The sequence below is a fragment of the Eschrichtius robustus genome (assembly GCF_028021215.1).
Source record: "Eschrichtius robustus isolate mEscRob2 chromosome Y unlocalized genomic scaffold, mEscRob2.pri SUPER_Y_unloc_1, whole genome shotgun sequence".
NCBI classification, from domain to species: Eukaryota; Metazoa; Chordata; class Mammalia; order Artiodactyla; family Eschrichtiidae; genus Eschrichtius; species Eschrichtius robustus.
In genome coordinates, this window is record NW_027175152.1 from 826,258 (window position 1) to 853,441 (window position 27,184).

At 42.0% G+C, this 27,184-nt stretch overlaps 1 protein-coding gene across 1 annotated transcript in view; it reads right to left on the bottom strand.

Moving 5' to 3' along the window:
* Positions 1-20,776, bottom strand: part of LOC137757660 (protein WWC3-like) — a 117,739-nt gene extending 96,963 nt beyond the window's left edge. Inside the window, 3 exon segments of the mRNA XM_068534273.1 lie at positions 18,302-18,591; positions 19,296-19,861; positions 20,685-20,776. Of these exon segments, the coding sequence (XP_068390374.1) occupies positions 18,302-18,591; positions 19,296-19,861; positions 20,685-20,740 (912 nt within the window). The 5' untranslated portion in view covers positions 20,741-20,776.
* Between the last annotated feature and the right edge of the window lie 6,408 nt (positions 20,777-27,184).

Here is a 27,184-nt window from a genome sequence, read left to right on the forward strand (position 1 = left end):
CAAAAATTAAATGCACCAACATTCGAATTATAGGGGTCTCAGAAGAAGAAGAATAAAAGAAAGGGTCTGAGAAACTATTTGAAGAGATTATAGTTGAAAACCTCCTTAACATGGGAAAGGAAATAGTCAACCAAGTCCAGGAAGCGCAGAGAGTCCCATACAGGATAAACCCAAGGAGAAACATGCCATGACACATATTAATCAAACTATCAGAAATTGAATACAAAGAAAAAATATTAAAAGCAGCAAGGGTGAAACAACAAAATACATACAAGGGAATCCCCATAAATTTAACAGCTGATCTTTCAGCAGAAACTCTGCAAGCCAGAAGGGAGAGGCAAGACATATTTAAAGTGATGAAAGGGAAAAACCTACAACCAAGATTACTCTACCCAGCAAGGATCTCATTCAGATTCGACAGAGAAATTAAAACTTTTACAGACAAGCAAAAGCGAAGAGAATTCAGCACCACCAAACCAGCTTTACAACAAATGCTAAAGGAACTTCTCTAGGCAGAAAACACAAGAAAAGAGAAAGACCTACAATAACAAGCCCAAAACAATTAAGAAAATGGGAATAGGAATGAACATACATATTGATAACTACCTTAAATGTAAATGGATTAAATGCTCCAACCAAAGAACACAGACTGCCTGAATGGATACAAAAACAGGACCCGTATATATGCTGTCTACAAGAGACCCACTTCAGACCTAGTGACACATACAGACTGAAAGCGAGGGGATGGAAAAAGATATTCCACGTAAATGGATATCAAAGGAAAGGTGGAGTAGCAATTCTCATAGCAGACAAAATAGACTTTAAAATAAAGACTATTACAAGAGACAAAGAAGGACACTACATAATGATCAAGGGATCAATCCAAGAAGAAGATATAACAATTGTAAATATGTATGCACCCAACATAGGAGCACCTCAATACATAAGGCACATACTACCAGCCATAAAAGGGGAAATCGACAGTAACACAATCATAGTAGGGTACTTTAATACCCCACTTTCACCAATGGACAGATCATCCAAAATGAAAATAAATAAGGAAACACAAGCTTTAAATGATACATTAAACAAGATGGATTTCACTGATATTTATAGGACATTCCATCCAAAAACAACAGAATACACTTTCTTCTCTAGTACTCATGGAACATTCTCCTGGATAGATCATATCTTGGGTCACAAATCAAGCCTTGGTAAATTTAAGAAAATTGAAATCATATCAAGAAACTTTTCTGACCACAACGCTATGAGACTAGATTTCAATTACAGGAAAAAACACGTAAAAAATACAAACACCTGGAGGCTAAACAATACACTACCTAATAAACAAGAGATCACTGAAGAAATCAAAGAAATCAAAAAATACCTAGAATCAAATAACAATGAAGACATGACGACCCAAAACCTATGGGATGCAGCAAAAGCAGTTCTAAGAGGGAAGTTTATAGCAATTCAATCCTACGTCAAGAAATAAACAACCTAACCTTACACCTAAAGCAATCAGAGAATGAAGAACAAAAAAACCCCGAAAGTTAGCAGGAGAAAAGAAATCTTAAAGATCGGATCAGAAATAAATTAAAAAGAAATGAACGACACGATAGCAAGGATCAATAAAACTAAAAGCTGGTTCTTTGAGAAGAGAAACAAAATTGATAAACCATTAGCCAGACTCATCAAGAAAAAAAGGGAGAAGACTCAAATCAATCGAATCAGAAATGAAAAAGAAGTAACAACTGACACTGCAGAAATACAAAGGATCATGAGAGATTACTACAAGCAACTATATGCCAATAAAATGGACAACCTGGAAGAAATGGACAAATTCTTAGAAAAGCACAACCTTCCTAGACTGAACCAGGAAGAAATAAAAAATATAAACTGACCACTCACAAGCACTGAAATTGAGAGTGTGATTAAAAATCTTCCAACAAACAAAAGCCCAGGACCAGATGGCTTCACAGGCGAATTCTACCAAACATTTAGACAAGAACTAACACCTATCCTTCTCAAACTCTTCCAAAATACAGCAGAGGGAGGAACACTCCCAAACTCATTCTACGAGGCCATCATCCTGATACCAAAACCAGACAAAGATGTCACAAAGAAAGAAAACTACAGACCAATATCACTGATGAACATAGATGCAAAAATCCTCAACAAAATACTAGCAAACAGCATCCAACAGAACATTAAAAAGATCATACACCATGAACAAGTGGGATTTATGCCAATATATGCAAATCAATGTGATAAACCATATTAACAAACTGAAGGAGAAAAGCCATATGATCATCTCAATAGATGCAGAAAAAGCTTTTCACAAAATTCAACACCCATTTATGATAAAAACCCTCCAGAATTAGGCATAGAGGGAACTTACCTCAACATAATAAAGGCCATATATGACAAACCCACAGCCAACATCGTTCTCAATGGTGAAAAAATGAAACCATTTCCTCTAAGATCAGGAACAAGAGAAGATTGTCCACTCTCACGACTATTATTCATCATACTTTCGGAAGTTTTAGCCACAGCAATCAGAGAAGAAAAAGAAATAAATGGAATCCAAATCGGAAAAGAGGAAGTTAAGCTGTCACTGTTTGCAGATGACATGACACTATACATAGAGAATCCTACAGCTGCTACAAGAAAACTACTGGAGCTAATCAATGAATTTGGTAAAGTAGCAGGAAACAAAATTAATGCACAGAAATCTCTTGCAGTCCGATACACTAATGATGAAAAATCTGAAACAGAATTTAAGGAAACACTCCCATGTACCACTGCAACAGAAAGAATACAATACCTTGGAATAAACCTACCTAAGGAGACGAAAGACCTGTATGCAGAAAACTGTAAGACACTGATGAAAGAAATTAAAGATGATACAAACACATGGAGAGATATACCATATTCTTGGATTGCAAGAATCAACATTGCGAAAATGACTCTACTACCGAAAGCAAGCTACAGATTCAATGCAATCCCTATCGAACTACCAAGGGCATTTTTCACAGAACAAGCACAAAAAATTGCACAGTCTGTATGGAGCCACCAAAGACGCCAAATAGCCAAAGCAATCTTGAAAACGAAAAACGGATCTGGAGGAATCATCAAGCTCCCTGACTTCAGACTACACTACAAAGTTACAGTAATCAAGACAGTATGGTACTGGCACAAAAACAGAAATACAGATCAATGGAACAAGATAGCCCAGAGACAAATCCACGCACATATGATCACCTTATTTTTGATAAAGGAGGCAAGAATATACAATGGAGAAAAGACAGCCTCTTCAATAAGTGGTGGTGGGAAAACTGGACAGCTACATGTAAAAGAATGAAATTAGAACACTGCCTAACACCATACGCAAAAATAAACTCAAAATGGATTAAAGACCTAAATGTAAGGCCAGACACTATAAACTCTTAGAGGAAAATATAGGGAGAACACTCTATGACATAAATCACAGCAGGATGCTTTTTGACCCACCTCTTAGAGACACGGAAATAAAAACAAAAATAAACAAATGGGACCTAATGAAACTTAAAAGCTTTTGCACAGCAAAGGAAACCATAAACAGGATGAAAAGACAACCCTCAGAATGGGAGAAAATATTTGCCAATGAAGCAGCTGACAAATGATTAATCTCCCAAATTTACAAGCAGCTCAATATCAAAAAAACAAACAACCCAATCCAAAAAATGGGTAGAAGACCTAAATAGACATTTCTCCAAAGAAGATATACGGATTGCCAACAAACACATGAAAGGATGCTCAACGTCAGTAATCATTAGAGAAATGCAAATCAAAACTACAATGAGGGGTTTCCCTGGTTGTCGCAGACCGGCTGCAGAAAGCTAGAAGTTCCTGGCGGTGAGGGGTAAGGAACTGAAAAGCACCAGTATGGGGTCAGAAGGGCCAAGACAACTGATGGTTGCAAGGCAAGTTTATTCAAAGAGCATGAATGTATATATAGGTTTAGTACGGAACGAATATTAGACAATAAATCAGTAAACCTTGTATTTCCACATAATTCTGTCGCCACTATCTATGCGCCACTATCTATGCGCCACTATCTATGCATCAGCATGCCTTATGGGCCATTCTTTGGAGATACAGACTTCCCCCTCAGGGCAGCACGTCCTTCTTCTGGGGAACAACCAGGGGCTCTTAGATCCAGAGCAGGCACCTGGAATGAAACTGGCCGCAAGCCATTTTCCTTTTTTACGCTCAATACCGCAGCGTCAGGAGTGCATACCAAGAAAGAGACAAGCAGTTCTCCGGAAAACAGAAAGCTGAATAAGCTTACAGCTTGGGGGCCACCACATTTCCCCCTTTTTTATTATTTTTTAAAGCTTGATAATGTAGTTTTAAGCCATGAACATCCTGACGCAAGACAGCGAAGCGCCCCATTACAAATCTAACAACACAAGGTAACAAACCGATCACCAATAAAAGTAGTACACCAATTGATATCAGGCCTGAGAGCCCTCCATGAATCCATTGTATCAGATTTAGCCCTTGTAGTTGATCTAATAATCCTTGAATCAAATTCTGGGGTCCATCTTCGTCCAGGTGGGCCTCTTAAATAGCTTGTATTTCGGCATTTAACTTCTGAATATCAAGGCTAATGTGTCCATCAGTCCATACACTTAATATATGCATTTTTACTTTTTCCCAATCCCATTGTGAATCATTATATAAATGTTGAGTTACACAAATCCAGGTATATTTGGCATGACAAATCAAACGCATTTTTAATTTTAAAGCCATAACTTGATCCCCTATTCCTATTAGAACATTTTTTAATTCATCTACTTCTGTTTTTAGTTGGGTATCAATATGACTTTGTAGGGCTAATGCCACACTAGTATTTTTAGATAACTGATTAACATAATGAGCCTGGTGAATAGTTTGTGAAAGAGCAATCCCAGCAGTGGCCGCAGTAGCAGTTAAAGCTGCTAAGGCTAGGATTGCACATATTAGAACACCTATAAATCTCTTTGGTCGTTTTAATGCTTCAGTCAATTCCAGCCAGGCTTGCATGCCAGTGTTATGATACCATGGTTCAGACAAATTAACAGGTAACATTATATAAGAAGGTTGCTTCATAATCATAACAGATGTAGATCCTTTAACGGGCAACACACAACTACTAAAGATACAATTAACACAAGTAATATTATAACCTATAGGATTCATAGTGTTTTCTACAATTAAATCTCCAATCAATAAAGCATAAGGAGGAGCGACGCAAGTAATCACCGGTCTATAAGAAAAGGATAAGGCAAGTTTCCAGAATTCCCATTGCTTGTAAAAAACAAGGCTGTTATTATTAACAGGGACAGAAGAAACTAGTATGGTGCCATTATCATAATCTAAAGTACACCAGACAGAGGCTTTAGTCCATGTATCATTACAAACAGGAAAATCAAACTGCGGGAATTCAGAAGCCATAAAAGCAGGAAATTGTAGTCCTGTGACAGTCTTTACGACCGTAATTTGATGTCCAGCTAATAACGTCCCTTGATTACCTATGGTAGTTTCAATACACAAATAATGTCCAGTATCTTCAATCCTTAAGTGATATATGCATAGAGAATAATCCAACGAAGTATTAGAAGCAAGCTTAGTTACTCTAGCATTCATGTGAATGGGAACGTTATCCTTATACCAAAATAAGAAGGTGGATAAATCTTCTCGTCTAGAAACAGTCTGTTTGCAAGGAAGACAAATATTAGATCCCACAGCTTTATAATTTTTACGTAAATGAGTAAAATATTGAGAATTTACAGTGGTTTGGTAAGAAATAGCATGTTCTAAAGCAACAGCCTTAACACAACCCGAATTGGTACTCATAGGACTTAAACAGGGGGAGTATTAAACCAATTAGAGTAATTAACAGAAGTATTAGTAATAGGCAAATTTCCTAGCACTCTTCCAAAAGTAGAATCATTACAGAAAATTGGAAGGTCAGCTTCAGACCATGTAACAGGTGGTAATAAAGGAGGATCGGGTACATAAGCCCAATAAGATTTAGCCTCTGTAGGTGGGGCTGCCAATACAGCTATCATGGCTAAAAAGAAGGTAAGAGGAGAGCGAGGATGAGCACTCTCCTCCATAATCCTACGTGCTTGAAATACTAAACATTGCAATTGATACCACGTAATTTGATTTCGATCTCCCCTCGCCTCCCTGACAAGTTGTCTCCTACTCCGTCGCCGCATTCTTCTCGTCCGCCGGGGGAACAGGTTGGGGTGTGCTGTGGTCGATTGCGAGAGCCTCAGGCGACGCATTCTTCGAGTCAGGGTGTTTATTGGTGATGGCATGATAATGTCGAACCAAGCGCTCCGGGAGCCACCGAGGAGAGTCTGCCTCCCTAGGGAAAACACAAACATGGCCTCAGCCCCATACTAAAACAGGGTCTGGTCCATGCCAAAGGTTAGTCATGGGATCTTTCCATTTAACAAGCGCTTTTTCAGGAGGGGTTCCAGAAAGACCTGTAAACAATCATTCATAAGACGTGTGACTAAATGCATCTAAAATTAAAAAATTTTAAATAAATAAAGCATGATTAAGCATAATCTGAGGAGATCTATCATATTCCCCCTTTTTTATTTTTTGTAATGCAATTTTTAATTGTTGGTTGGCACGTTCTATAATACCTTGACCCTGAGGATTGTAGGGAATGCCTGTTTTATGTGAAATATGGAAAGTTGCACAAAAATTGGCAAAAGCTTTACTCGTATATCCTGGAGCATTATCTGTTTTTAAAGCTTTAGGAATTCCCATAGATGCAAAACAATGAAATAAATGAGTAATTACATATTTAGTAGATTCCCCAGCCAAAGGCGTAGCACATATAAAATTAGAGTAAGTATCAACAGTTACATGAACAAATTGTAATTTACCAAAAAAGGGAATATGAGTAACATCCATTTGCCAAAGATGATGAGGGAGTAAACCCCGAGGATTGACTCCAAATTGTGGAACAGGAAGGTGGGGTAAACATTTAGAGCAGGACTTAACAATGTATCGGGCTGTTTCTCTAGAAATAGAGAATTGTTTTTGAAGCATAGCAGCAGATTGATGATGTAAATTATGTGATTGTGTAGCAAGATCCTGAGGTTGAGATAAACTTAAGGCTATAATCTTTGTATTTTCGTCAGCCAATTGATTTCCCAAAGACAATGGGCCAGGGAGACCTGAATGGGCTCGAATATGTAATATGGCTACAGGAAAGTCATGCTGACGAATAATCTTTTGTAGTTGAAAGAAAGTCTGAAACAATTGAGAATCAACAGTATTGCCAATTATAGCGGTTTCTATGTTACGCAAAATAGTAACCAAATAATGGCTATCCGTATAGAGATTAAAAGAACAATGTGAAAAGATTTGAAAAGCCAAGGAAATTGCATGTAATTCAACTCATTGGGCAGAGGTATGATCTGTTTGTTCTTTATGAAGTAAGTCATCAGAAATAACCACAGCGATGCCATTGCAGAACCATCAGTAAAAACATTTGGGGCATTGAGAATAGGAGTTGAACAGATAGTTTTAGGAAAAATAAATAGATGTTGAGTAGCAAAATGAAGGAGCTTATTAGAAGGATAATGATTATCAATAATTCCTGAATATCCAGCAAAAGCAAGAGCCCAAAAATCAGAGACAAATAGTAGCCAAGAATATTGATAAGTAGTATAAGGTATAATAATAGAATTTGGTTCATATCCTACCAACTGAATATTTCTTCTACGACCCAATTGAACAAGGGTTGCTATTAACTCATAATAAGGTGTAATGACTTTATTAGGCGTATTTTTCATATGAATCCATTCAAGAATTCCTGTTTCTTGCCATAATAAGGCGGTAGGGGTATGTGACGTAGCACAGATTATTAATAGTATAGGTAAAGAAGGCTCAATTCTAGTTAGCTGAGCAGATTGTATTGCTTTGTTTACAAGCTTGAGTGCTTGTTGAGCTTCAGAAGTTAAAATACGAGGGGAAGAAGGATCAGGACTTCCCTTTAGGATATTAAAAAGAGGCTGTAACTGACCCGTAGTTAATTTTAAAGAAGGTCGCAGCCAATTAATATCTCCTAATAACTTTTGAAAATCATTTAGAGTTTTAAGAATGTCAGTCCGTATCTCTATCTTCTGAGGTGTAATATTATAATTTGTGATATACTTACCAAGATATGAGAAAGGTGGGTTCATCTGTACTTTGTCAGCAGCAATGACTAGTCCTGATCGTGACAAATGACTTTGAAGGGAATTATAAGCCTTAAGTAAGATATGTTTATCAGAATAAGCAAGTAATAAGTCATCCATATGATGAATAAAATATATCTGAGGGAACTGTTTACGAACAGGGGCAATAACTTGAGCTACAAACTGTTGACATAAAGTAGGACTATTAGCCATACCCTGAGGCAGCATTTTCCATTGATAACGTTGCATAGGTTCTATAAAATTTAAAGAGGGTAAGCTAAAAGCAAATCGCAACTTATCAGCCGGAAATAGAGGAATAGTAAAAAAGCAATCCTTAAGATCAATAATAATAATCATATGATTTTTAGGTATGGCTGCAGGAGAAGGCAAACCTGGTTGCAGAGCTCCCATAATTACCATAGTTTGATTAACAGCACGTAAATCTTGCAATAAACAATATTTTCCCGATTTTTTCTTTATAACAAATATAGGAGTATTCCAAGGGCCATTAGACTTTTCTAGTCTGCCCAAAGCAAGCTGTTCATTAATTCTATTATGGGCCGCCATTAATTTCTCCTTAGAAAGGGGCCATTGGTCCACCCAGACAGGATTATCAGAAATCCAAGTTATAGGGTCAGCATGTGGTGGAGGAGAATCCAAGGCCCCTAGAAAAAACCCAAGCCTGTTTTATCCCGTTTATTATCAGTCTGTAAGGGTAATTTATTTCCCTGTTGATTTTTTCCCAAACCATTCCTAGGATCATACCCTTGATTTAACAACATATTAGTTACAGTAGGGTTGGGACTAAGCAATAGGATTCCCAATTGTTGTAATATATCTCTTCCCCAAAGGTTAACTGGCAATCCGGGCAATACGTAGGGTTTGAATATTCCTTGATTACCTTCAGCATCCTGCCAATGTAGGTATTGCAAACTTTGTTGTGGAGAATTAGATTGGCCAATACCTTGCAACTGTGTAATGGTTTGGTGCACGGGCCAATTTTTTAGCCAATGTATAAACGAAATAACAGAAACATCAGCACCAGTATCTAATAACCCAGAAAAAGGCCTTCCATTTATTTTTAATACCAGTTGTGGTCTTTCCCTACCAATTTGTTGAATTCAGTAAACTGCATCAGAGGAACCGAAAGCCCCAGTTCCTCTTTTGTTATGTTGTAAAATTTTTCCTTCCGGTAAATATGGAATTAATAGAAGCTGAGCTATTCGCATACCGGGCGTGATAAGAAAAGATCCTTTTGATGTTTGAACCATAACCTTTAATTCCCCTTCATAATCAGCATCAGTCACCCCAGGAATAATAGTTAAGCCTTTCATAGACACACTACTTCTTCCAAGGATTATACTAACCGTTCCCTGGGGTAAAGGCCCAAAAGTTCCCTTGGAAGGGCTTGGGGTCCCATATCCGAGGTTAATAAGAATTGGGTGGAGGCACAGAGGTCCAGTCCTGCACTATTTGGCGTGGCCCTTTGAAGGGAGGAGATTCCATTCCCTGAGGAACAAAGGTCTGAGCTGGAGGCGGTGGAGCAGGTTGTGGGGGGATTATTGACATTGCTCCAATTGTTTGATGGGGCCAGAGCAGGCCCCTCCGGAAGTTTCCCGACAAGGGAGTTCCATCTTTATGAGTCACTAATCGACATTCTTTAGCCCAATGCCGTCCTCTTTGGCATCGGGGACAAATTGTGGGAGGAGGAGATTTACCTTGAGGCACAGAATTTACGACAGGCATATTAGGAGTATCAACAGTACAATTTTTTGCAAAATGACCTGGCTTCCCACATTTAAAACAGTTTTTACTTTTAGCATTTGGCCCAAATCCTGCCTTAGTTAGGGCTGCAGCTATAGCTGCTCCCTGTAAGTAAGATGATCCAATATCAGAACAAACTCGAATATAATCCTATAAATTTCCTTTCCTTTTCCATGGACGTATAGCTGCTTGACAAATATTATTAGCATTTTCGAAAGCCAATTGTTTGACGATAATTGCTCCAGAAGGACCATCAGAAATAATTCTATTAACAGCCTGTAATAATCTAGCCACAAAATCAGCATAAGGTTCATCTGCCCCTTGCCTTATTTTAGCAAGGTCTTCAGTCCTAGTGGAGGCAGGTAAATGTTTCCATGCATGTAGAGCTATATGATTGATCTGAGCATAAGCCACAAAAGGGAAAGCTAATTGATCCTGTAATAACTGATGTTGTCCTTCCCCAATCAACATCTCATAATTTACTAGCACATTATGTGCAGTATTTCTTTCAGCTTGTTCAGCAGCCTTTTCATAATATTCTGATTTCCAAAGTAAATAGTCGCCACCAGTGAGACAAGCACGAGCAATAGATTTCCAGTCTGCTGGAGGCAATGCTTCTGTTGCAATAGTATCCAACATAGTAATAGTGAAAGGGGCTATAGGCCCATATTGTGCACAGGCTGCTTTTAAATCTTTCAAAACCTTAAAGGAGAGAGGCTGATATTCCCGATTATTTTGTTGTGGATTTTGAGGATTGGGTCGTTCCACCACCGGGCAGCAGAATAAAGGATCCTCCCCTCTATTAAGAGCTCCCTGTACTGCTTGTTGTAAAGGACTAAGCTTAGGAGGGATAGGGACAGAGACATGTAATTGCTGTAACCGCGGAAGAATATTTTCATCAGGATATTTTTCAGCCTCATATTTGGCTTCTTCACCCGCTAAACCAAAAGAAAAGTCATCATCATCAAGTGAATTAACACTCTTTATCCTCGGTGGCAACGGAGGAGCAGTAGCTACTGCAGCAATATGTTCTACAGATTTAGCTCTTAATTTTGGAACTGAATCATAAATTGGATTAAAACAATCTCTTATTAAATTCCACAAGCTAAAAATGGAAACTGAAACAGAAGATGGTCCATGTACTTCATGATATTTAGATAACTCATCTCCTACACGAGTCCAAATTGCTAAGTCCACTGATCCTCCTTCAGGGAACCAATGACAAGCATCATATACTAATTGCAAAAATTCCAGAAGTTGTGAGGTAGTTACCTTAGTTCCACGGGCTTTTAACATTGAAAGCAAAACCTGAGCAAATAAATCACGCTCCTTAGAGCCCTTTTGTCCCATATTATTTTACTTCTGACTCTTTCTCGAGTTACCGTCCTAAAAACGAAATTATTTCTTGTGGCCACACTATCTCACTCGAGAGTTCTACTTACCTGAAATCTTCCGAAATGCCTCACGCACTCAGGTCCCTGTTCGGGTGCCACTTGCCACAGACCGGTTGCAGAAAGCTAGAAGTTCCTGGCGGTGAGGGGTAAGGAACTGAAAAGCACCAGTATGGGGTCAGAAGGGCCAAGACAACTGATGGTTGCAAGGCAAGTTTATTCAAAGAGCATGAATGTATATATAGGTTTAGTACGGAACGAATATTAGACAATAAATCAGTAAACCTTGTATTTCCACATAATTCTGTCACCACTATCTATGCGCCACTATCTATGCGCCACTATCTATGCGCCACTATCTATGCATCAGCATGCCTTATGGGCCATTCTTTGGAGATACAGACTTCCCCCTCAGGGCAGCACGTCCTTCTTCTGGGGAACAACCAGGGGCTCTTAGATCCAGAGCAGGCACCTGGAATGAAACTGGTCGCAAGCCATTTTCCTTTTTTACGCTCAATACCGCAGCGTCAGGAGTGCATACCAAGAAAGAGACAAGCAGTTCTCCGGAAAGCAGAAAGCTGAATAAGCTTACAGCTTGGGGGCCACCACACCTGGTAGCACAGTGGTTGAGAGTCTGCCTGCCAGTGCAGAGGACGTGGGTTCGAGCCCTGGTCCGGGAAGATCCCACATGCCACGGAGCAGCTGGGCCCGTGAGCCACAATTACTGAGCCTGCACGTCTGGAGCCCGTGTTCCGCAACAAGAGATAGTGAGAGGCCCACGCACCGCGATGAAGAGTGGCCCCCACTTGCCGCAACTGGAGAAAGCCCTCGCACAGAAACGAAGACCCAACACAGCCAAAAATAAATAAAGAAATAAAATTTAAAAAAAACAAAAAACAAAAAACTACAATGAGGTGTCACCTCACACCAGTCAGAATGGCCATCATCAAAAAATCTACAAACAATAAATGCTGGAGAGGGTGTGGAGAAAAGGGAAACCTCTTGCACTGTTGGTAGGGATGTAAATTGATACAGCCACTGTGGAGAACAGTATGGAGATTCCTTAAAAAACTAAAAATGGAACTACCATACGACCCAGCAATCCCACTACTGGGCATCTACCCTGAGAAAACCATAATTCAAAAAAAAGAGTCACATACCACAATGTTCATTGCAGCTCTATTTACAGTAGCCAGGACATGGATGCAACCTAAGTGTCCATCGACAGATGAATGGATAAAGAAGATGTGGCACATATATACAATAGAATATTACTCAGCCATAAAAATAAACGGAACTTGAGTTATTTGTAGTGAGGTGGATGGACCCAGACTCTGTCATACAGAGTGAAGTAAGTCAGAAAGAGAAAAACAAATACCATATGCTAACACATATATATGGAATCTAAAAAAAAAAACAAAAAACTGGTTCTGAAGAACCTAGGGGCAGGACCGGAATAAAGACGCAGACGTAGAGAATGCACTTGAGGACACGGGGAGGGGGAAGGGTAAGCTGGGACAAAGTGAGAGAGTGGTATGGACATATATGCACTACCAAATGTAAAAGAGATAGCTAGTGGGAAGCAGCCACATAGCACAAGGAGATCAGCTCGGTGCTTTGTGACCACCTAGAGGGGTGGGATAGGGAGGGGGGAGGGAGACGCAAGAGGGAGGAGATATGGGGATATATGTATAGGTACAGCTGATTCACTTTGTTATACAGCAGAAACTAACACACCATTGTAAAGCAATTATACTCCAATAAAGATGTTAAAAATAATAATAAAAATAATAAAAAAAAAAGTGGACTTACGTGATCCAGCCTTTCCTCATAGGTCAATTTTCATACAATATGTAGACGATTTGCTGTTGTGTTCAAACCCTTGATACATAATCAGCAAGACACCCTGTACTTGCTTCAGAAGTTAGCCTCAAACGGATATAAAGCACCCAAAGAGTAATTACAATTTTGTGAGGCTAATGTAAAATACTTAGGATGTTCGGTATCTAAAGAAGGGGTTTCAATTGCTCTAGAGGCAATTTGGCTTTCCCTGCTCCTAAAACAAGAAGGCGACTAAGGGGATTTCTAGGCCTTGCAGGCTACCACAGGAGCTGGATTCCAAATTTTTCTTTAGTGTCTGGACCATAAATAATTTGCCTAAACAATACCAACCTGAACATCTTGGTTGGGGAATAGACCATTGCGAAGCCTCTAGTTTCTCTAAAGGGCTTCCTGGCAAAGGCCCCAGCCTCGGGGCACCCAAATTATGATTCTCCCTTTTTTCTCTTTGTGCATAAAAACAAGGGTGCCACACTAGGAGTATTAACTTTAGGGCAGTCACTAATGACCAATAGGATTTTACTGCCAGCAGCTAGATCCAGTAGCTAAGGGCCTCCCCCTTGCCTCCGAGCTGTCACAGCAACAGCTGTGCTTTGTCAGACCACAGAGGAGACAGTCACGAGTCACCTTCTCACCGTCTTTGTTCCCCACTCCATGAAACCTCTACTAAATTCTCTTCACACACAACCTTATTCAGCAAGCCATTTAACGTCTCATGAGATTGTATTCCTCTCACCAAACGTAACTCTCCACAGGTGTAATGAACTTAATCCAGTGACCTTGCTCCCAGAAGAATCAAATGGCAATAATGAAAAGTATGATTGCATTGTTTTAACTGACAATGGTTAGTCTTCTAGGATTGACTGTCAAGAAACCCCAATGGATAATCCTGACTTTATATTATTCACTGATGGTTCATATTTAAGAGGACCTCATGGAATGTACCAGGCTAGTAACGCTGTCGTTTCTCCACTGTGTATCCTTGAAAATGGGCCCTATCTAATGTCTTTTCTGCCCAACAGGCTGAACTAACAGCACGAACAAGAGCCTGTCTGTCATTTGGCAAAAGGAAAGTCTGCTAACATTTGCACAGACAGCCACTATACTTTTGGGGTGGCACATGATTTTGGTATGCTTTTGGAAAAAAAGAGGGGGGATTTTTAACATCCTCAGGACAGCCTACCAAAACCGAGGAACAAGTAGCAGAATTATTAGATGCAATTCTGTTGCCATGTGCACTTGCTGTTACTAAGGCATGGGGCCGTTCAAAGGCTGACACTGCAGAAGCGAAAGGAAACTCTCTAGTCGATCATGCTGCCAAGACAGCAGCTCTGAAAAACAGCAACAGCCAACTAACCACTGTCTTTCCCTTTCAGCCTCCCAGTAACCGTACTGGTATACTGCTGAAGTTTCAGGGAATGGTGTTTTCTGAAAATGGTTAAGGCTTTCAGAAAATTGAAAAAGACACCTAAACACAGAATGGAGGAAGAGTCAACTAACAAACAGCTGTGGACAGGTCCAAAGGGAAAGCCTATCTTTCTGTTTGGAGCTCAATATCCTATTTCACAATATATTTATGAGTTAACTCACTGGAACCCAGATAAGGTGGTATTACGAGGTAAACAATATTTTTCGAAGCCTATTTTACAATAGCCCAGAAGGTTTACTCAAGATGTGCAACTTGTCCAAAGTATAACTCAGGGAAGCATTTACACAGTTCTCAAAGACATTTCCCATTACCTGCAGGTCTTCTTGAAATTTGGCATGTTGATTTTATACAAATGCCTCACTCACAAGGTTGTCAATACATTCTTGTTATAATTTGAATGTTTTCACATTGGGTTAAGGCATTCCCATGCAGAAAGACCACAGTGCAGTAAGTAGAGAAATCAATTTTAGAAAGAGTGATACCTCTTTGAAGAATCCCCTCAGAAATACATAGTGATAAAGGAACTCATTTTACTGGACAAATTATTAAGAAAATTTGCAAGATTTTTCCAACTATGCAGCACTTCTATTGTGTTTATAATCCCTAGTCTTCTGGTTAGTAGAAAGAACAAATGGAACAATTAAAAAACAACTGGCTAGGGGCTTCCCTGGTGGCGCAGTGGTTGAGAGTCTGCCTGCCAGTGCAGGGGACAAGGGTTCCAGCCCTGGTATGGGAAGATCCCACATGCCGCAGAGCAGCTGGGCCCGTGAGCCACAGTTACTGAGCCTGTGTGTCTGGGGCCTGTGGTCCGCAACAAGTGAAGCCGCGGTGGTGAGAGGCCCGCGCACCGCGATGAAGAGTGGCCCCCGCTTGCCACAACTAGACAAAGCCCTCACACAGAAACGAGGATCCAACACAACCATAAATAAATAAATAAAATAAATTAATAAAAAACAACTGGCTAAAATTATGGAGGCTTATTCCTCACCTGGCCTAAGGCCCTTCCATTGGTTCTCCTCAACCTCAGATCCACCCCTCTTGGCAAACATCACTTCTCTCTCTTTGCGATGATCACAGGGAGAACAATGAGATTGAATGATGGATTACATTAATTTATATTATTAAAAGGGGACATATTACATCATGGCAGAGGCTTAACTGCATTTTTCAAAGGACATTCTAAGCTTGTTTCTGAAGCATATCATAGTAATCTATCCTCAAGCGAAGATCAGATGCCCCATGACTTACAACCAGGAGATTATGTACATTGGAAAAGGCAGTATTTAAAAGACTACCTCCACCCTAGATGCAAGGTCCCTTATCAGGTTCTTTTAACTAACTCACGTGCAGCAAAACTGAAGGGAATTGACTCTAGGATTCATGTTTCCCACCTAAAAAGGGCTCCTGCACCAGACTGGTCTATAGAGAGGACTGATGACCTCAAACTCACCTTAAAGTGATGCTCCAATAGGAAAGAAACACCAACACCAGGGTGAGAAGGTGACATCAGAAATAGACAGCTATGCCAAAAGGCTGGACCTGACCCATACAGTTATTTACAACATTTTATTCTTGGTTTCTTGGACTTCTGCACACAAACCAAATGTTTTCCTATAATGGGCACAATTCTGTGCAAATTTTAGAAATCACTCCAATTGTTGCGATTATGGTCAATTACCTGCATCCGGTACTTCTGGGTTATCTTGGTGGGTTTCTCCACTCCAGGGGTCTGATTGGACAGCCCTTAGGAAATTTATTTTAGAAGAAAGAAACTATAGTTCTGTCAGGCCACTACTGATATTACTAGAGGGGACTCCCTCACTTGGCCAATCAAACATACTTATTGTGACCCTAGCCATAAATATGAGTTTTCCATTGAGGTTAGTCACGCTCAGTCAGAACAATGAACTCAATTTCAATCAAAAGGCGTAAGTTTTTAATTATTAGGAGGGACCCTCCCTCAGTTATGGGATGGATTTTTATGGCTGACACAACGCTATGGTCGTCTAAGTTTAAAGACCTCCCTGCATTGGGAACAGTTAAATCACACTAAAAATCATCAGCCTGATGACACTAGGAAGTCAAGCTGTGTACATTATGAAAAATGCCAATATATCATTTCCCTTAAAGACAGTGATATGTATGGAACAGACTGAGTCAGGCGACGAGAATACAGTAGATCGCACCTAATGGAACTCAATGGCTTTGTGGGTCCAATATACGGCCCTGGCTTCCAGCCGGATGGCTAGGAAGGTGTACTTTAGGATTCCCCTGGGCTCAAGGCCACTTATGTACAAATTTAGGTATAAGTCCAGCAAGTTTACCATCAGTATGAGCCCAATGGACCAAGAGATCTGTATCTCACTGGTATGATTCCTTAGCAGTTATTTTTGTGCCTTCAGTAGGTCTGGAAGATACAGTTTCCCACATCGAAGGCTTAACAGAATTCAGTCAAAAGACCTTAAATGATAGCAACCATGTTATTAGCCTACTGAATTCTGAAGTCTCTATGATGAGAAAAGTGGTGCTATAAATTCGTTAACTTGAGGTGCCTGGTTTCCTTTCATTAACCATAATCTTTCAACGTTCCTACTACATGGCTTTTGTTGCAAAACCCCTATATATCCTGGCTCCTCCCTTATTTCTTTGGGGCAGTCTCTCAGAGCTACCTGAGAGGGTGTCTCCCAGGCTATAGTCCTCAGAAAGTCTGCCAAATAGAACAGAATTCTCAGCTTTTAGATTGTGCTTTTTTTTTTTTTTTTTTCAGTCAACAAAGCACAACGGAACAATGGAGGAATTTTGTATGTGGACTTTATACTCGATGTCGTTGTTATATTTTCTGAGTATTACTCTACTGTTAAGTAAGAAAATGTGCTTGTTCTTAGATTTGTACTGAACTGTTTAGGAGGAATGTGTCATGATCTTGAATTAATTTTCAAATGATTCAGAAGGAAAAAGAAGCCGGGTGCACACACACATATATACACACAAAGAATGGAAATGTGAAGTATTAACAAAAGTGATTAGGGCATAAGTTAAACGTTGGGGAAGAGGGAAATACCAAAACTGCATCCCATGGCTGCTTACACTGATTTGGGTCAATGACTGTAAAAGTGTTACAAAGTAGAACAATCACAATTATTGGCAGCCTAATCCAAAATAATTATTCCTGATGTAATGCACTTTAATCCACTTTAGAAAGATGCCAAGGGAGGGACTGTATGTCCGCATTTGTTATGTGCTGAATAGTTTCGGAACAAAGATTTCCTCACTGGAGATAACGGTGATGGGCACAACTAGGATCGGGTGAACAGAAGGGCCAAAAGGATGCTTCGCTGCTCTTAATGTCACAAACGGAGAACAACGACAAGCGTCCAAAACCTTAGGGACCCACGAAACACCCTGAGCCACACGCGGCCCTGAAGAGGGCACATGAAGCAGTAAAAATCCACCCCTTTTAGTTGTCCCTTCCTTTTAATTTAAAGTAGACAAACGTTTCCATGGTACCTGCTGTTTACAGATCTGAGGCCACTCACTTCAATTCCCTCGCGTAGGGCACACAGCCCCTCCTTCCAGGGCAGCGCCTGGTGCTGTGCGGCAAAACATCAGGGGCTCCGCGAAATCCTTTGTCCTTTCCTGCTTACCTTCAGAGGTGGGGGCTGAAGTTCCTCGGGGCCGTAAGGGTCTGCCTGGCCAGCAAACGTGTGTCCATGGATGGAGCTGACAGCAACGCAGCAGGGCTCTGGGTGCGGGGGGCTGGTCTGGGCGCAGCTGCTACAGCCACTGTCCACCGAGTCGGCTTGCCAACTCCTGAAGGCGGGCATGGCAAAAGCCCCCAAGACGTTCATCAGGGCACTGACTTTACTGCTGCACCCAGGGCACAGCAGCAGAGACGCCCCATATTTGCTTCCAATGACCGAAGACGGTTGTTTTTCTCATAAAATGAAAGGCAGTTCTGTTTCGTGGGGAAGACAGAGCTACAAGGCCTTTCATTAAGAGGGTCCGTCTGTCTGTATCGCCCAATTGCAGCCGCTGAAGATGCCAGCAGCCCGGAACCCTCTCTCCCCGAGCCCTCCCAGCCTCCTGCCCATCCCTGAACACACACCCTCCCCCTCTGCCGTGCACTTTCCCTTCCGAAAATAAATTCCTCTTGAAAATAAATCCAGAGAAAGCTATTAGGAAGAAGTAGCAAGCTTTGGAAACATGATGCTCTTTATGGAAAACCGTGGAAGTAAAGCAACATGAAAGTGCTGCCGGAAAGGACCCGCCGGGAAGCGATTCACTCGCGGTGCCTGCCCATCTGAGCTGCTCCTCTACTGCAGACACGTCTGCCCCACCCCGAGTCAAGCATTCACCCACGGGCTGCTCCGGGGAAGAGGTAAAGGGGCATCGCATGATTCCATTTACAAGAAAGGCCCAGCACAGGCAAATCCCTGGAGATGGCACGCAGACGGGCAGTCGCCAGGGGCTGGGAGGACCGGGCGGACTGTTAATGGGTATGGGGGGGTCCTAAGCTGAGGGCTCACTAGGCCACAGCAGAGCCAGCCGGCTTCCGTGCGGATGCACGCGGCTTCCTCCCTGAACTCGAGACCTTTCCTCCCCGGCCCCGGGGCACCCACCGGACCCATCAGTACGTACGTGCAGCCGTGGGAGCGGCAGCCGCTTGGGGTCCTCGCTCGCGAGGTCCTTCCCCGTCCCCGGGGCACCCGTGCGGCGGCAGGGACGCCGCGCCCGGCGGGTCTTCGTCCCCCAAGGCGGAGGCCTGAGCGCGCAGCCTGTCCAGGGCGCCCAGGCCCGCCACCTCGAAGGCGTCCCCGAGCTGGGCCAGGGGCGAGTCTCACGAGGCTGGGAGGAAGGGCGTGTCCAAGGGCGAGCTGCGCGGGGACAGCGAGGACAGGGAGGAGCGCGAGGACAGGGACGCCAGGGACTGCGGAGTGTCCAGGGAGCGCCTCTGTTTGTGGAGGCGCGCGGGGCCCGGGGCCTCCGCCAAGGGGGCGTCCCGGCCCAGGGAGTCGAAGGGGACGAGGTCGAAGCGCAGGAGCGGGCCGCCCTCTGCGTCGGGCTTCTCGTACTGCGGGAGGCCGTAGATGTCGGTGAAGCTGACGGAGCTCAGGGAGCCCCGGCTGGAGGCCAGGGAGCCGCGGCTGGAGGCCAGGGAGCCGCGGCTGCTCCCCGAGGAGACGGTCAGGGTGCTGGCGGACAGGCTGAAACGAGAAGAGCAGCCTGGAGCCCGCGGCTGGAGCCTGCTCGTCCCCACCGCGAGCCGAGCCTCCGGTCTGCTCCACGAGGAGCAAAACTCTGCCTCGGGCCCGCTCACCTGGCGCCTCTTCAACACCTCGGAGCGTTTTAAGACACCCCCGTCCCCACCCCCGCCCCTTCGTGAATATTTCCTTTGTTTCTTTGATTGTCAGTAGAGAGCAGTAGTTAACGTCAAGGGCTCTTGCTCGAGTTCAAGTTCCAGCTCAAACTCAAGACTAGCTGAATGCATTTGATTTGGTCACGGGCTTTGCCCTTTCCCAGCCTCCCACCTTCTCACCCGGCGCTGGGATGATAGCGGTTCCTGCCTCAAGGCACTGTGAGGAGGAGAACTGAGAAAATAATACACAGAAAGCCCTTAACACTACACTTCACGATACGGTAAGTGCTTGAAAACTGGAGCTCTTACTGAGCATCCAAATCTGATTTTAAAGATATTCAGGCCTAATTAAAATGAATATCTTAAAAAATAATAATTAAAAGTGTATGTGTGCATCTATGTAGATGGACGTATACACTCCTGATGCTGTGAGTTACAAAATCCTTCGATAAATCTGAGTTAAGATTCATTACTCTGAAGTCACACTTGGTTCTCCTCATATTCCTTGGGTCATATATAAGCAGCTCATCTTAAAAATATCCTGTCTTCACTTTCCTGTCCTGTGCTTACAACCACTGCAGGTACTAAGTTCTGGGAGAGAAAACCAGGGGCGCTACTAAAGCGTGAAGTTCACGGCCACTATGTTATAAGATGATAATCAAGTTACCCACCTTTGTAACCGGGACTGGAGATAGGACATTAGGCAGGTGGCTTCTTCCAGCTGCATCAGGAGACAGTTTCTTTTTTCCGGAAGTAGAATCCTGTAGGTACAAACACAGTCCACTGGTGGATTTCATAGATGCCAAGTATATTTTCCTAACAAGAAATTCAACTCTATATTCCACCAAAACAGATTAATGACTATCAGTTCTAAAAGCACACCTACGTCACAAGTTCCAAGATAACTGTTTTTTTGTTTGTTTGTTTTATTTCGCACTGTACCTCTAGAATCCTGAACAGTGCGAGTGATCCACACTAGAAGTTGGATGTGTGATGGAACAGATGTGTGGATGGATGGATAGAGAGATAAGATGGACGGATGGGAGGATGAGTGGGTGGACAGGCAGGTAAATAGACAGACGGATGGGAATCCAGCAGATGGGTTCAAATGCAGAGCTCATAGAAATCTACTGGATTTCCTTGGAATAAATCTGATTCCCTCATCCTAGGCCCTCTTCCAGGCAAAAAATAAATGCAATTCTAGTATCTAGAGAATAAAAGATCGCAATCAAATAAAACAAAATATCAACTGTGTCCCTAGATCATGGGTTGGAGGTATATATTTCTTCTTCCTTCTGCCTTCTTCTACTTCATAATTTTCTAGAATATTTTTCTCCTACTGTAGTAAGCCTACTGCCGAGACTAGAGCCCTGCACATACAGTAAATAATTGTTGAACAGAGGGGACTGATTAATCTTGCCTTTATAACGAAAGACTGATTTACAAATCAAAATGATTGCATTTTGACACGTGGCAGTGGAAAGAACCCATTAAACAAAGTTTTCCACCTGTTAGGGAAGGCAAAATGCTCAAGGAGAGGACACCAGAAGGAGGTGAACTTTGGCAGCAGCCAGAGTTACAAAGTTTTGACTATTACTGATAAGCAAAACTGGTATACCACTAATTTACAAAATGGAAGACAAGCTACTCAGAATTAATTCAAAGCCTGAATGATAAACATAAACTGTGTCATACCTTCGTTTCTCTTAGATGGAAACAGAACTTCAAAATGTTTCCATGTAAAGCTCTTGTTTTATAGTAAAGACACATCTTTCCTTTATAATCTAGCATGCAGGAATCACAGTACTTTCTGACTAATCAAATACCTTCTTAGCAAGAGCAAATGACCAAATTTAAATCTGAATAGTAAACGAGTGGTTTTCCAGGTGTGGTCCAAGGATCAATGGGGATCCCAGAGACCCTTTTAGGGTGTCTAGTAAGGCTCCATTTCTCAATGACACATGCATATGCAGTCAGATTTTCTTCATGTACCTAATCAAATTGACACATCACAACACCTGGTCAAGCAGCTGTCTTCCACTAAGTAAACCACTTGCCAAAACTGTAAAACCATACCACTCTTCTACACAATTATTAAAAATTATTTTTTATAAAATAAATTTTTCATGTTAACATATAATGGGCGTTATTATCACATAATAGATGGTAAATATTTTTAAACTTCTCCATTCTGATTACTCATACATTAAATATAATCAGATAAAATCCACAAAAACAAAAGTGCTTCAGGATCCTTAGACTTTTTTTTTTTTTTTAACATCTCTATTGGAGCTTAACTGCTCCACAATGGTGTGTCAGCCTCCGCTGTACAACAAACTGAATCAGCTACACACACACACCCCCACACCCACACACACACACACATCTCCTCCCTCCTGCGTCTCCCTCCCACCCTCCCTATCCCAACCCTCTAGGTGGTCACAAAGCACCAAGCTGATCTCCCTGTGCTATGCAGCTACTTCCCACTAGCAATCTATTTTACATTTGGTAGTGTATATATGTCCATGCCACTCTCTCACTTCGTCCCAGCTTACCCTTCCCCCTCCCCGTGTCCTCAAGCCCATTCTCTACGTCTGCGTCTTTATTCCTGTCCTGCCCCTAGGTTCTTCACAACTTTTTTTTTTTTTTTTAATTCCATATATATGTGTTAGCATATGGTATCTGTTTTTCTCTTTCTGACTTACTTCACTCTGTATGACAGACTCTAGGTCCATCCACCTCACTACAAATAACTCAATTTCCTTTCTTTTTATGGCTGAGTAATATTCCACTGTATATATGTGCCACATCTGCTTTATCCATTCATCTGTTGATGGACACTTGGTTTGCTTCCATGTCCTGGCTATTGTAAACAGAGCTGCAACGAACATTGTGGCACATGACTCTTTTTTTTGAATTATGGTTTTCTCAGGGTATATGCCCAGTAGTGGGATTGTTGGGTCGTACGGTAGTTCTATTTTTAGTTTTTTAAGGAACCTCCACTTAGACATTTTAATAGTGTAAAAATGTTCTAGAACCAAAAACCTCGAAAATGCTATAGTAAATTCTTCTAACTATAGGCTTTTAAAGTATCCATGTCCCTATAACATTTTAATATTTAGGGAAAATATTTTAGGAATGTCTTGTATAAAATAAAAATAACTTTTAAAAAGCAATTCTGAAGTTACAGTGAATGAATTCTTTATGGCATAACGCAAGAGACATATTATCTAACAAAAAAAAGCACAGTATGATTGCCCATTTCAGGATGGCAACATGGAAAGATCCTGAACTCAGTTCCTCCCAAAAACACGTGGAATCTACAGATATATATGGAACAGTTTCCTCTGGAGAAAACCTAAGAACTGGTGGAGTGACCCCTTCACATCAGGCAAATGAGAGGAGAACACACTGAAGTAGGTAGGAAAGGCTGAGACACAATTTTGCCATACCCAGCACGATCAGTAGGGAAGTCAAAACCAAGAGCTTCTCCCTGAGGAGCCAAGAGTTTGAACCCCACGTTGGGCACCTCAACTTTTAAGGCCTGCACCTGAGCGATGAGCACCCAAAACATATGACGGAAGGCTGGTGGGGCTGACACCCACAAGACCTGCAGCGCTGTGGTGAACTAAAAGTCCTTAAGGGACCCCCACGTGAGCTCATCCACCCCAGGGCCCAGCGCAGAAGCATCCCTTTGAAAAGGATGAAATGGGTGAATTTGCTAATTTTAAAGTGTTGGTCTGAGGGGCAGAGGGCTGGCTGTGATACTCTCTGGTGATGGAGGCTTGGGGGTGCCATCCTCCTGCTTTCCCTCTGCCTTGCTAAATCCAGTTTGTACCACATTTTTCCTTTCCAGTGGGTGCCATCTTTCGTGGTGTCCCTTTGCCTTGCTAATGCCAGTGGGCACCCTATTGGTTTGCTTGTTTCTTTTAATTTCTTTTTTTTTTTTTTTTCTGTTTATTTCTCCCCACCCCTTTTTCTGGGTGCCATTTTTATGCTCACTCTGTGTTTTAGGTCACCTGTATCTCTAGGAGGGGGCCTTCTACACATACCCTGTACCCCAATTTTTATGTGTGGTAATGAGGTTTTTGTGGCTGCCCCTTGATTGCCTGGCTGTGGACGTCAGGAGTCTTGGGTGTCTGGGTCCCTCAGGACAGTAACATTTGGAAAGACAGTTCTTGGCAACCTACCACTCGCTGGGCACTGCACAGACAAGAGACTTAAACCCAGCCTTAGTCTTTCTGAGAAAGAGGACTGTTTGCTTGTCCAGGAGCTTTAGCTTGAGGGGAAGGCTTCTGGTGTGACACACTTCTAGAGGTCTGTGGAGTTGCTCTCAGGGAACAGAGGCTGGAGGACAGGACCTTTGCACTCTCCCTCTGCTTTGCTTCAGCTTGCTTCTATCTGCCATAAAGGACCTTATCTGGTGCCTCAGGTTTTGTGTCTGCTGCCAGGGGACACCTCTACATTGCTTGGCTCTGGCGGCCAGTGGTGGTCAGTGGGTCCCAGAAGACGGTGACCAATGGAGGAGAGTTCTTAAACAGCTACCATCCCAGAGCACAGCAGGAGGCAACGGAACAGGGAGCTAGGTCTTTCTGTGAAAGAGACTGATTAGCTTATTTTCATGGCTACGGACTGAGGGGCAGGCTTCTAAATTAAACACACATCAAAGGGCTAACTGTAAGCCTTCCAGGGACCTAGGAAAGCAGGTGCTATCTTTTGAGCTCCCCCTCTGATGCCCCAGAGTGCTAGACTCTCTTGGAGGGGAGCTCTTAACACGTGTCTGGTGCCCTGCTTTTGTGGCTGCTGCCCATGGAATCCCCCTCCTCCCCCCCCCCCCAAATGAATGCCTGGCCTGTTGCCCAGAGAGGCTTGTGTACCTGGGTTCCCATAAGAGTCAGAGACACAGCTGGCTACCACACCCAGGGCACTGCACAGACAACACACTGAAAACACCCCCTCCTTCTGTGGAAGAAGCCTGTTTGCTTGTCCAGGAACTTTGGTGTCAGGGTCAGGCTTTGGGTTTTGCACACATCCAGAGGCCTGTGGACTCGCTGTCTGGGAAAACAGGCTGAAGGATGACATCTTTGCACTCTCCCATTGCCTCACTACAGCTTATCGTAATCTCCAAGAAGGTGCTGATCCATTCTTATGGAGGCCTGAATTTTACAACCGTCACCAAAGGGGCACCCGCAGATGGCCTGGTCTGGTGGCCAGCAGAGCTTAGCTTAACAGTTGTACGGGACTGTACATATTTGCATTCTTTAAAAGCTGCTGCCTTTCAGGGTCAGGCTTCCAATCAGCCTAAACCTAGGTGGTGCTGAGGTCTTCCCTGACCTCTTTGGGACACTGACAGGTCCTGGAACACACTCAACAACTGGGAGATATTAAAAATAAAATGAGCTGCTTGGACAAGCAATCACCAACGTTTGAGAGACAAGCAAGAGCTGCAAGGTTGAAGGATAAGATTCATCTCCTAAATGAGGCCACTCCTCCAAGACTGGGAGAGGTGGCTATTTCATGGAGTGTATAAAAGCAAACACAGAAAGTCAAGCAAGATGAGGAAGAGGGGAAATATTCTGTACGTGGAACAATAAAATAAAACCTTGGAGAAAAACATAAGGAAATGGAGATAGCTAATTTACTTGATAAAGGGTTCAAAGTAATAATCATAATGGTGCCCACTGAGCTAGGAGAAGAATGCATGAACACAGTGAGAAGTTCAACAAAGACAGAAAATATAGGAAAGTACCAAATCGAAGTCACAGAACTAAAAAATTGAAAAACACTGAAAAATACACTAGCGGGGTTCAATAGACTAGAAGAAGTAGAAGAAAGGATCATTGAGCTCAAAGCAAAGGCAGTGGAATTCACCCAAGCAGAGCAGCAAAAGGAGAAAAAAGATTTTTAAAGTGAAGGCAGCTTTAGGAATGTGTGAGACAACATCAGGTGGACTAACATGCACATTATAGGGGACCCAGAAGGAGAAAAGAGAGAGAAATGGGCAGAACTCTTATTTGGAAAAGAACGATTGAAAAGTTCCTTAACCTGGGGAAGGAAACACATCCAGCTCCGAGTTCCAAATAAGCTGTACTCAAAGGAACCCACAGCAAGACGCAGTATAATTAAAATGTCAAAAGTTAAAGACAGAGACTTAGGGCAGCAAGAGAAAAAGCAACTTGTTACACGTAAGAGAATACTCAGAAGACTATCAGCAGATGATTCAGCACAAACTTTGCCGCCCAGAAAGGAGCTGCACAATATAATCAAAGTGCTGAAAGAAAGAAAGAATACCCAGTAAAGTTACCATTCAGAAGTAAAGGAGAGAGAATTTTCCATACAAGCAATCCTACAGGAGGTGATCACCACTAAACCAGTCTTATAAGAAATGTTAAAGGGACTTCTTTAAGCTGAAAAGAAAGGGCATTAATTAACAGGAACATATATGAAAATATAAATCACCGTTAAAGGTAAATATATAGGAAAGGCAGTGGATTAATCTTTTGTAAAGCTAGTATGAAGGTTAAAAGACGAAAGTAGTAAAAATTACTGTAAAGATAATAATTGGTATTAGGGGATACACAAGACAAAAGATGTAAAACATGACATCAAAAACATAAAAATTGTGTGTGGGAAAACAAAAACTTAGAGCTTTAGAATGTATTCAAACTTAAGTTGTTATCAACTTAAGATACACTGTTATAAGCTGTTACCCGTAAGCCTCATGGTAACTACAAAGCAACACCCTGTGGTAGATAACACAAAAAATAATGACAAAGGAATCTAAGCATACCATTTGCAAACTGCAAAAGAAGAGAGCAAGAAACAGGAAAGGAATGCTGGAACGAGAAAACAATTTTAAAAAAAAATGAAATGGCAATAAATACAAATGGACTAAATTCTCCATTCAGAAGTAGCAGAGTGACTGAATGGCTAAAAAAAATAACAACATATTTATACACAGCCTACAAGAGACTCACTTCAGGTATCAGGACAGGCACAGACTAAGAGTGAAAGGGGGGACAAAGATATGCCATAGAAATGGAAACCAGAAGAAAGCTGTGGCAGGTATACATATATATATATCAGACAAAATAGAGTTTATGAACAAAGACTGTAATAAGAGACAAAGAAGGGGATTACCTAATGATAAAGGGGTCTATCCAGTAAGAGG